This window comes from Rousettus aegyptiacus, unplaced genomic scaffold (assembly GCF_014176215.1).
Source record: "Rousettus aegyptiacus isolate mRouAeg1 unplaced genomic scaffold, mRouAeg1.p scaffold_m13_p_2, whole genome shotgun sequence".
In the NCBI taxonomy this organism is placed as follows: Eukaryota; Metazoa; Chordata; class Mammalia; order Chiroptera; family Pteropodidae; genus Rousettus; species Rousettus aegyptiacus.
In genome coordinates this window covers 135085185-135097870 of record NW_023416295.1, presented here as the reverse complement: position 1 = coordinate 135097870, position 12686 = coordinate 135085185, and the positions used below count along the sequence as shown (strand labels likewise).

General features: G+C 34.8%; 1 protein-coding gene across 4 annotated transcripts in view; it reads left to right on the top strand.

Moving 5' to 3' along the window:
* Positions 1 to 12686, top strand: part of TMEM117 (transmembrane protein 117) — a 375263-nt gene that overhangs the window by 69857 nt on the left and 292720 nt on the right. For all 4 annotated transcript variants that reach the window (XM_016146452.2, XM_016146453.2, XM_016146456.2 and 1 more), the window contains exon 3: positions 1301 to 1433. In XM_016146452.2, the coding sequence (XP_016001938.1) occupies positions 1301 to 1433 (133 nt within the window). The remainder of the gene's footprint in view (positions 1 to 1300; positions 1434 to 12686) is intronic.

Below are 12686 nucleotides of genomic sequence, written 5' to 3'. Positions count from 1 at the left end.
TTTTTTTCTCTATTTAAAGTTTTAGCTAGGGTAATGTTTCTATTAGCCTGGTTTCCAAATGAAATCTAAAATGCTATTTTAATAAAAGTGAGAAACAAGGAAAAGTCTAGTAGTTAAATCTTAAAAGATTATTTCTTCCTATGTTCAGTAACCTATAAGAGAGCTACTGCCTATCCCTAGAGAGATAATTTTCAAATGGAAATATAAGTTTTTTCAATTTTAACTTATCATGAATAAAATGAGAATATTTTCTCTAGTGAGAAATTCTATTATAAGACTTCAACCCTACCATATTTTAATTGCGGTTCCTTTATGTATATCATCTCCCTCATTATTATTTGATATTCTTTCTCAGGAATGGAGAGAAGTATAATAGTTTATCTTAGAAGTCAGGCTGACCTGTGTTTATTTTTTTCTTACTCTCATGATATTTTCATCTTCCTCACCTTTCAGAATATGAATGCCTTCATTTCTCTTCTCTGCCTTTAATCTCAAACTCTTCTCTGAACTAATTCTGATATTAGTAATTTTCACTTTCGTGTTCTTCTTAGTACATTTTCCTCCTTGAAATATTTGCATTTTAACATTCTTTCTATTTTTAGCGTTTACCTTCGTAAATGGAATGTTGGGCCCCAGAGTAGAAATTATGTTTTGCTGGGAGTCACACCAAGCTCTACAACACACGTACATCCCCTCCCGGCCCCGCCCCTCGCCAACTCACATACTTGTGCACATGCTTGTACGCAGATATAGATATTTCAGCTAAGAGTAAGGCTAAGTCATTTGTCACTAATGACAGAGAATTTATTTTTTCCTTTTAAGTTTTCAGGTACTTTCAACAAATTAGATCTTCACTTAAATAAGGTCTGCTTGGTTTTATCGTCTGGTCAGTACTGAGAATGGTTCTTTGGAAGCCGAAAGAAATTGTATGGAATCTGTGCAATGTCTTTACCATTTACCTTAAGTAGTTTCAGATGAATAAACCAAAAACGTATTTCTGAAGTAGAAAATATCAGGTAGTAGTGCACTAATTCATTTAATTTTCATGCCAGCATAAGAAACGACTTCTGTATACTAGATTCTCATGTTGGTGTTATTTGCTTCATGACAATACAGGGGTTCATCCACAATAGTTATTTACAAAAGCGTAAAAGGACACTATATTGTGGTTTCACCCACAAGGTAGTCCTACGGCAAAGACTTCAGAATATAGCAAGATAATAGAGATTCACTAAAACAAAGCAAAAATGTACGAATTTTGAATTATGATGTACACTGATTTCTAATATTTGTCTTGCAGGTCAGTTGCTCCGGTTGAAAATGTTTCGAGAGGATCACGGGTCATGGATGACAATGTTCTTCAGCACAATTCTCTTTCTCTTCATATTTTCTCACATTTACAACACGATTCTTCTAATGGATGGGAACATGGGGTAGGTCATATTTCCAATTTCTACTGTGGTGAGTGTTATGTTTGAAACATAAAAAAATCAAAGAGAATTTTTTAGTTTGTAATAGTCTAGTCATCCCCGTTAGAAATATTCTACCCTAAATAGGGATTTGTGCATTTTTCTTACTTAAGACATTTCAATCTTTCCTCCAAGAAGCTTTTTTCAATACTTATATTGTGTTCCTTATTCTTTGGGACTTCTCTGTGGAGGTAGTTCGAGGGCAAGTACTAATTTCATTATAGTGACAGAGTATGAGAATTGGAAATTTTACTGACTTGTATATACTAACACAATTAGTAAAGATGGGCTAGGATGAAGGTTTCAAATTTACAATTTTATTGCTCTACAATGCCTGGTTAAATAAAAGTGTTTGATACTGGTGACAATTTTTTTTTTTAAACTCTCTTGAGAATTCTAACAGAGAGACCTTTGTTATAAATAGGCCGTTTTAAAAGTGGGCCGCCCTGTATTAAATCCAGGGATGTGATCTATACTTATCAAATCACTAATCAAATCATCATGGCATGAAGAAGTGCTCCCAGGTAGATTGTAGATTTTTTTTTAAACTTTCTCCAGTTCTTGGTTTGCTCTTGGTAAGTTTTAAGGGCAGGATATAAGGAGAATGGCTTAGTTGACAGTTTTAGAAATTAGATTAGTCATAATAATAAACCACTTTAGATATTTGTGGTACATTGAAATAGTTTGTAAGGAAGGTTTTGATCTATCCTTTGTAATAGATTGGAAAACTAGGTAATAGTTTTTTCTTCTAAATGTAGGGTAGGCAAGATTGTAGGGTAGGCCAGTTCAGTAGTGCAATTACTTTGAGGTTATGTATATATAGATCTCAGCCACTACTGTTCAATACTGAGAGGAATAGCTCAATTAAAACTTTTTTCCTCCTATCATTAAAGGAGATGAATAGTAAAGGGAAAGCATGTATTTCACAAGATTTATACTTTAGTCCATACTAACAAGTGGTAAATTCAAGAATGAGATTTTAGATCAAATGTTTGAGCTTTGGGAAGTTACTGAAATGCTTTGTAATTATTATTGGGCATAACATGATGCCATTAAAATGGGTCCATTTTTAAATGGTGGAGTTACAGACTCTAATGCACAGCCAGGCAGAATAAACCTCAGCCATAGAATAGTGCCTGTACTAATGGAGTAGGTAATGGTGCTCTTGGAATTACCGAACACAGCCGAAGGGCTGAGAGGTATTATGCACTTACTCTTACCACTGGAATCGGAAGGCAAAGGGACCCATGTAGAATTTACATTTTTCAAAGCTGTTTCTGGAAATAATATATTAAATAGTATATAAAAATATCCTGTGTTTAGAAGCTGACTTTTCATCCATTTCTTTCTTTCTTTCATTTTTTTTAATATGGAGCTAATAAGGTAACCAGAAGTGCTTATGCTGAGGAAAGAAACATTTAAAAGTAATGAATTAAATTAAATGCAATAATAGATAATCCCCAGCACATTGTAAAGCACTCTATAGCTAATAATAAATAAATATTAATGAGAGCTAGCAGTTATTGAGCACTCAGTACCAGACATAAATTGTCTCAGTTAAACCTCACGATGACCCTGTACAATAGATATTTTTATTATCTTCATATTACAGATCAAGAACCTGAGGACCAGAAAAATTTTTTCACTTGTTTGTTGCATTATAATTTAATCTCTATTTTAAACAATACAGGAGTTGAGCTATTAAGTCATAGATTCTAGTAATACAGACTGCTAGGCTAGCAGATTTGATTGATGGTTGATTGTGTTGCTCAATCAACATATGCCTATTAGCCTTTCTTTATATTTTTATCATTCAAGCTGAATTTGAAAATTGAAACACGTAGGAAGTATGTGCAGGAAATGAGAGAAGAGTTAGTCTAGAATTAATGCGATCTCACCTAAAATTGAAAGTGATTCTCATTTATTCTCAGACTATATACGGTAGGCCATATTCTTCTATAACTCTTGAACTTTTCATCAGTATGGCTCATTTTGTTTGAAAAGGATCATTTACTGAGAAGATATCTTCATGGTACTCATTTAAAAAACAAAATCCAAAGCAAGGGACAAATGATTTAGCTCTACAGACAAAAAAATTAAATCACCATTTATAAAAGATCTATTATCAACTTTTATGACACGTGCCATAGTAAACGCTAAGAGTAAGGTAAGAGTCTGTGAAGCGACACTCTGAGACAGTGACTTAGGGACTTGAGTTTTAACTCTCATGTCAGGATCAGACATAAGGATTTGGTCTCGTATTAAGTGAGAAATTGAAACAGAAGCTCCTGTAATAGATGGTCCTACAGAGAAGGGCAGATTAGAAAACATGTAACCACTAGCACAAGCAGCGTCTAGAAAGCATGTCTGACATATTATGGGACTTTGGGTGAAAAAAAATATCTTCCAGGGAACTCACTCATAACCATAGGTGTGGTTTTTGGTTTCGATATACATTTTTCTTTTGATTTTAGATCCCCCCAAAACATGCCTGGCAATTTTTTAGTTCCAATTTCAGGTTTCTACTTCTCTCTGGAGCCCTCCTCTCCAATAACTTCTACTATTCCTCTGGTTCATTATGTAGAGAAATTTAGTTTTATTTCATCTCAACTTCTGTCCATTTTGATTTATCTGGGGCGTTTTCTTCCATAATCAAAATCTTATTAATGCATTTTCTAATCGGAACAAGCAGTACTATGAGATAAATGTTGCAACCTTCTCAGAATATGAAGGTGCTGCTGCCAAAGCAATTTGGTTTTGGGTTGTTTTTGAAAGGCAATTGTATTTTTATCTTTTGATTCAACTGATGTTTAATAAACTATCTCTTGAGAGATAGAGAAGGAAAGCTATTCAAAGGAAAAGGGGTAAAGCAATAAAATAAGTTAACATTAGGGTTATGTAGTCATCACAGTTTAACAGCATACTGCATTGTTTACCTACAGGGGACTGAAGCCTCAAGAAAGTGAGACATAATAGGAAATATGAAATCATTTTCTTCCACAGTGATGGCAATTGATTAAAGATGATTCTAAATGAATCTCCCTCCCCGCCCCCATTTTTTGATTTCCTCTGTATTCCACTAGGTATCCTAAAGACAATGTATTTAGAAATTTTGTATTTGGTAGAAGTAAAGAGAGATATGTTTCAAAGTCCAGGTTGAGGTCTAAACTGATACACTTTAAACTCTTTTTGAAGTTGCCTTTCTGTAGAACTTCTTAGTCATGGAATTTTAATAGCATCCATAGTATAATGTCCTAATTTAGGGAAGGCTTGCCTGGTGTTTTCAAATATCTTAATTCCCCAACAGATAACACACGATTATGTGTAAAGAATGAAATGGTGAGAAAGTGAAACACGTGAACCATGGTTGATGCAATTAGAAGATTCCAAAAAGAGCCACTTGATGGCAGCAAAAGCCATGTTTTCAGCGCTGATTGCCTCAATGTGTTGTCACAGGCAGGCTTTCTCCCCAGAAAAAAAGAATCTTTCCCCTTCTGAATTTCTAAAACTTGGTGTTGAAATATTCATCTTTCTAGTTGTTAATGGGCTTCTTTAAAGAAATCCACAGAGTGAGCTCTATAATAACCACTTATTATTCTGTGATGTGCTTGGCCCTTTGTAATGCTTTAAAACAAGTTTAAATAATAGTTTCTATAAACATATTTGTATACACATATGCATCTATATGTTTGTAGGCTTATTCCAGTACAAGGATAAATATTATGTTTAGCACTGAGGAAATTAGACACTTGACTCACTTATAAAAATTTCTTTGTGAAGTAGAATTTCCAAAGACTGCATAGTATTTTGGGCAGGATATGAAGAAGCAGATGTTTTCTAGTATTAATGACAAAAAGTTTCATTTTTCCTGACACAAATCCTTTTTTTAGAGAAAGTTTTACAAATACTAATTAATACATCAGTATGTGTTAAATATTTAGGGGACAGAAGTTGAGCAATAAGATAGAGTGATTCTGGCAATTTTGAAAAATATATTAGTATTCATAATCGAGACCTGAAAAAGGTGAAGGTAAGTCTTAGGTGGTGGGTAGAGTGAAAACAGAATAGACTCCATCTCTCTCCTCTGTTCTCCTTCTGGTAAGTTTTAGTGAGAACTTTTGTGGAATCCTCATTAAATGTCTGAGTGTGGTGAGCATTCTCAGGGAGTGGGCTATGATAAGGGTGACTGATCTAGGGGATGTGACAGGAATATTTGAAATGAACACTTAACTAAAATTTAAAATAGACAGTTTCTACGTACAGAGGGGCAACAAAAGCAAGCAAGAAAGTAGCCTAGACTTGTCTGTGGAAATTGTTCAAGATCTAATGATTTTTATAGTACATGTGCACAGCTGATCTAGGCCTTAGCCTCTTATACGCTTATCCTCATTTTTAAAGAATGACCACACATTGTGTCAGAAAAACTGCCTGGTTTATAGTTTCAGTTTCTGTTGCCAAAGGTATAGGGTTTAGCACATTATTTTCCCCAAAGCTGAATTACCTTTTAATGAAAAAATTCAGGGTAAAATTTCCCTCCAGGCAGTACTATTTTTAAAACTTTTGCTAATGCTTTCAGATTCCTTACTCAAACTTTTTTCCTCTTTCTGGTCATCATTGACCTATTGACCTATAAGTAGAAGCCCTGGTACATATTTTTACTATTAAGAACCATGATTTTTCACTTGCCGTTGCTCAATCAATTACAAAATTGATTGACCTACTATCTTGTTTACACTGGTAGCTTTGGTCTAAGGAAGTAATGTTTGTGTATTTTTTTCTTTGTTTTTAAAGGTGCTACATTTATTTTGGGAAATGACAAAAAAAATTAAAATAACTTTAATGATATTAAACTATACAGTTTTGGTATGACCTAAACCGATAAAATTATTGAAGTACAAAGCTATCGATTTAAATTGTAGTAAATAAGAAAAAGAGGTATGATAGTATTTTCAAAGTAATGGATATATAGGTATGGGTAAAGGTTGGAGGCCCTGGGCAGGGTTTAGGAACTGGGGTGGGGAGAAAGCTTAGTGTAAATATTCATGAATCCTGGAAGTACTCGAGTCAATAGCTGAAAGCTTGATTGGCTGCTAATACAAGGCTGAATGCAAATTCTGCTGGAGTGGTGCTTTAAATAATTTGTTGGCTTCGCTCTTAATTAGGCTAAACATTGACTTGCTTGTACGATTAATTCACAATAATAGCACAATTAATTACTAAGGCTGGGAGAAAGGGGCAGAGCTAGTTGCTGAGAATGGACTGGTGAGAAGAAAAGCTGGGGATGAATGGCTGAGTCTGGTTAAGAAGGCCGACCCAGTGGGGCACTGGAGGGAGAAAGGGAAAGTTGGTGAGAGAGAAAGAGAGGGAGGCGTTCGGGGAGGGAGGGAGAGAGAGTGAGAGCGAGAGCCAGTGAGAGTGAGCAGTATGGTAATAGGGCACAGTTTGCTGCTCTTAATATTATTGTTTTCACATTACTTGGTTTTGATAATACAAAGGTAAAATAGCACGGCATACCCAAATTATCACAGGCTTACTGTTAGTGAATTGATGAAGTTTTAAAACATTAATGGAAAATACAATCAATAGTGCATCCTTTTACTCTGTGGGAGTGCATTATCTGTCTAGAATCGACATTGATTTGACACACTTAAGAGGTATTCTGTGATCTTCATTCCTAGTTGCTTATTTCAACTCTCTCATTAAATAGTTCATTAGTTTTTTTCTGGGGAAAAATTCCGATCTAGGAAACAGAATACCTGGATTTCAGCCCCACTTAACTACTCACTGGCTAAAAAAACTCAGAAGAGTTAGACAGTTTCTTCATTTTTAAGATATGGGTTTTGTTATAGGGTTATTATTAGTATCATCATCATCATCATTATCATAATCATCATCATTAATCTAAAGGAAATGCATGCTTCTAAAGTGGAGAAACAAACTAAATTTAAGATTGCTCAAAATCTCAGTTGTTGTTAGCTTTGCTTTGTTTGGAAGGCAATGTGGCAGTAAAAGAAACAGCGTGGGCTTTTGTCCTGGCACCCTTGAGCTATGTGGCCCTAGGTTAACTTCACCTTCTGAGCCTCATTTCCCCAAATGTAAAGTGGGGTTATTAGTACCTACCTTAGAATTGTCTTGATAATCAAAGAAGATGATGTATGCAAAGCAATTGATATGAGGCCCAGTGCTTAGTGAGCTCTTGATAAATGTTAGTTTCCGTTACAATAATAGAAAATACATATTTTAGCGTCTCAAGTACCTTAGCACTCCAGAAATATTACTCGTTATAATAATAACAATCAGTACTTTGGACAACATAAAATTACATAACTTATGTCAATGATTGTATCACATTATTATACAATCATAATAATTATTATTAATTTCATGTAAAACGCCCAGGTGAATACTAGCACTGGTAGGTATTCAAAAATATTAATTTTCTGTGTCATAATTCAGAATACACAGTCTAAAATATATTTGAATTATGGAGTGAATTAACATATGGCTTACACAGCACCTGCTTCGAATGCTATCAAAATGCATTTTTATGAATGAACATAAACTGTTCCTTATTTCATTTTACATTAATGAAAAGTAATACAGAAATTAATATGATAATTCATTAGGATACAGAAGAGGAAACTAAACATATATTAAGTTACTAAATGATTATTTGCTAATTTTGACCTTTTTGAAAATATGAAAAATTTGATGGAATAATGGATAATATCATGGGAATTAATGACATAGCAGTCCATGTGTGTGCATGTGTGTATCCATTATCTAGAGACTATATAATAATAAATATCTTTTAAGTTCTGTCTCAATTCAATTTTTCCAATGATGAACACACAGGAAATGTTTAATTCCCAAACATGGAAAATTAATGTATATGATAGCCTGAGGCTTAAGGTTTACCTTAAGTTATACAGTTCAATAAATTAGTAAGAGAAGACCCAACACTAGCTGAGAAAGTGACATTGCTGTGACAAGTCATCCCATTTGTAATCTGTTATTCCTGAGAGACTGAGGAAAAACAGTAAACAAAGTTCTATTAATAAAATATTTTATCATTCAAATAGTCCTCTTGTAAGGTAATATCAGTTGTGGCACAATTGTATACGCTACCCTGGTTGCTAGCTGGAAATGTCTGCAACCTCTTTTACTCTTTTGTACCAGGTCACAAGGCTAATGCCTTTTTCATGGTGGAGATGAGTGAGCCTGCTTGCGTGCTTCTCAAAGGGAGTGTCACATCAGACTGGTTACCTTCTCTCTACTTCAGTTTCTTTAGGCTACTGCCAGAGTTTCTGACATTCTACTTTTCTTCTTTTTTTAGAGAAGCAAATGTGCACGACATCCTTGATTAAGTGAGTGTCAGAACACATGGAAGAGCATGACAATAATCACAATATTGAAATCACTTAGAATTGGGACACTCAGAGACCAATCTTGATTTAATTATAACAACCTTTAATAAAAAAAAACCCTATTTTACATACTTTAATTTAAAAGATCAATAAAGTAAAAAAGGTTTGAAAGGGGGGTATTAAATTTTGTAGTCTACATAATTTAATTCTCTCACCCTAAAATACATATTTTAGAAGATTAAAAGGATGGTTCCCAGGTGTTTTGCAAAGCATAAAATGTTTAGCATACTGTGCAGTAACAGGAAAGAATATATATAATATATATCATGTATAAAATGTGTATATTCTTTCAGCAAAAAAGAATTAATGGATTTTTTGCTTCAAAATCATCTATATACTATCTCTATATACATATTCTATTATTTTTATATGTTATAATATATAGTACATGTAATAGTATAAATTATTTAATATATTATAATAAATGTGTGTGCATATATGTATAAATGTCTGTTTCTTAAGTTATCAAATCTAATTAAACGATTTAATATTAAGCCATTTTACTTTTATTAGAGAGTTTAATGTGCAAATTAAATCTAAGCATACAAAGTAAATTACTAATGATAAAGTTATGAGTAACTATACAGAGATAAGACTGTATGTGTATACTGAATCTTGCAGAAGCATCTTAATTTAATATGTGGTTATATAGTAAACCGATAAGTAAGCAGGATTTCATAAGTCTTAAACAAGTAACAGATGTGATGTATCTGTTGAGATTATGTCAAGTTAATACAGGGTCCAGCAGAAAGGAGAGAGCTAAACTAGAGAATTTCAGCTTCTTAAACAATTTGAGTGTCTGGAGGGAGTGGCCTTGATTACTACTTCACTACATTATCTAAAGGTGAATCAGTTTAGGGAAAGTTTATGAAAACTTAGTGACCTAAACTAGCAAAGAAGCTAGATTTGTGCACTCATTTGGTCAATTGCTTCTAGAGAATTTACTTATTAGACCTTTCAGGCTTTAGGAGGGTTTGTAATTAAAATTCACAATAGCCATTTTTCCTTGTCTTTCTTAGGAGCAAAGTCTCAGACAGAGCCAGACCTATTGACACTGTTTGTGTTGCTGAGCTCTGTTGACTGATGAAAAATCATTTTCTGAGTACCTACCTACCTTAGGCACCAAAGACCAGTTATAGTTTAAAGACCAATCTCTTTGAGATCAAACAGAGCTCAAACAGTGCACTCAAACCAGACAATGAGTGATGACAGGTTACCAAGATGAGACAAAAATCTAGGACTAGAAGATGTAAATCAAGATTGGCAACAAGAGGTTACCTATCATGGTTATAGACTAAACTCATAGATTACTTAAGAATGAGAATAAAGTCACAAGTTTTGGGAAATTTAATGAGCACCGTAGACCTTCCCTAGCCTTCTAAATTTTGTGTATACCATGAGGGAGTTTATAGTCTCCATGTTGAAAGCTACTGAAGTTTGTGTCACAAAATTAGGACATGAAACAGGACTCTCCAATGATAAGATCTTCAAACTAAAATGTATCAGTCAGTATAGATTATTATATGTCTCAGTAACAAACAAATACAAAAATTTCAGTGGCTTTAAGACCACAAAATTTGTAGTTTACTAACACTGCAATTTCATTATGCGTCAGATGGAGGGCTCTAATTCAAGTTACCCTCTCTCTGGGATCAAGGCTGAACTGGAGGTTATAGTATGAAAGTTGCTTGTTGGTCTTGGGGGTCTCAGAGTACTAATTCGGCAATAAACCTGGAAGTGACATACATCACTCCTGCTCACAACTCATTGATTAGAACCAATTATTTGGCCCCATGCAAGCACGAAGGGGCTGGGAAGTGCAAACATGCCGTGTACCTGGAAGGTGGAAGAACAGAAATGTTTCAGGAAAAACACTACTGACTACCTCTTGGGACCACTCCACCTGCAACTGGGAAGCTGTGCTGTCCTTTACGATCACCTACTTCTCCTTCTTATACACAGTGCCTTAAACATCCTTCTCTACCTTCTAATACACGGTGTCTTTCTTCCTATGAAGGGGGTATACAAAATGATTTTTAAAAAACATTGTCATAACTATGATTTGACATAAAAGGCATGGATGAATTTCAGATCGAAATCTAATTCTTATTCAGTTGTATATTCGATAGGAAAAAGGAAAGGTATCAAGGTTAATTAGACACTAGACCGATTGGTGGCTAGTGTGCTCTGGTTCAGTTCTTGTCTATAGCTGTATGCATTCTGACTGGTGAATACATTCATTTCAGTTGCCACATGTGTTCTAAAACCTTTGAACATCATCTCTGGTTAGTAGAAATAAATGAATTAAGTTTGTGAATTCAGGTGGAAAGATCCAGGTCAGCAGGACCTTATGAAGATATGGCTAAAACGTATAATAAGTCAGAAGAACTGTGAAGTTTTTTACTTATGTTTATAAAATTGAAATGAGTCAAGAACACAGCCAGAATTTTGACCAATTAGAATAGAGGAGCCAGCTGAGGCTGAACTTATGTACTTCTCCTGGTTTCCCTGGCAACAGGGCTCCCTTCTCATGCTAGTAATATTATAGTGTGAGTGATGTAATAATTGGAGGTAGAGAAATATGTGTATAAGTTAACTTCTTCTTCTGAGAAAGTGGGGGAGGAGTTTGCTAAAGGAGAAAAAGAATGAAGCCATGAGAAGGAAGAGTTAGAATTAAAAAAAAGAAAATAAGAATTAAATTGAATCTGAGCTTGAAAGCTTATGGGCATATAAAAGCACATAGCATTGTTTCTTCAACCTGACTTTAGTTGAAGCCAGAGTATACAATAAATCACACGGTTGCATATCTGCATTATCTGTCCCATTGTAGCCCAGAAAAAGCACTGGCCTGGAAAATTGTGACCCCTGTAAATTGGCTTGGCTTAAAGCCATTTGCTATGTGGATTGCGATGCCTGATCTTACAGATGTGCAGGAAGTTCTCATTTGCCTAGAAGGGTCAAGAGGGAGTCAAAAGAGGCTTGCCAGTATTTTTCTGTGAATTTAGTTAACTTTGTTTTTCATGTTGTCTTAGGTGTATTTTGTCCTTGCCAAATATATATTTCCAAATGCTACTTAATGGCGTGAACCTTTTCTGCTTTTATTAAATAGATGTCGAATGTGCACCACTGCTTGGAGGATTGAGAGTATGGAAGGTCAACAGTGAACACTTCAGTCTTTCACTTTCAATTTTTCTTCTCTGAACCTTTCTCACTAGAAAAAGGAGAGGGTTAGGAGCGTTCTATCCGTTCTATTCTCTATAGCTCCCTAAACAAACCCCAGTAAAAAAGCAAAATAGAAATAAGGAACAAATATACAGCATTACCTAAAAATAGACTGGCTTTATAATCTATTATTCAAACCAGGACACTTCTGAAAATGAAAGGGAGTATTATTAATAATAGCACAGGAAAAAGGGGGTAAACTGTCATGTCCACGGTGATTGAAACATCTGGGTTACGTTACCTAAAATCAATGAGAAAGAATAGAGGAGGGAAAGATGATTATCTGTGGATGTCCTAGAAGAAAATCTTTCTCTCTCTCTCTCTCTCTCTCTCTCTCTCTCTCTCTCTCTCTCTCTCTCTCTCTCTCTCTCTCTCTCCTCTACTCCAGAAGCAAACAGCAACTTTGGGAGTAGTGTTATGGGGAGGCCCACATGGCGAGGAACTGTCCCCAAACAATAGCCAGCAAAGACCTGAGGCCATGTGAGTGAGCTTGCAAGCACATCCTCCCCAGATCAAAACTTGAGAAGACTGTAGCCTTGGGCGATATGGTGATCTCACCTCTGAGAGA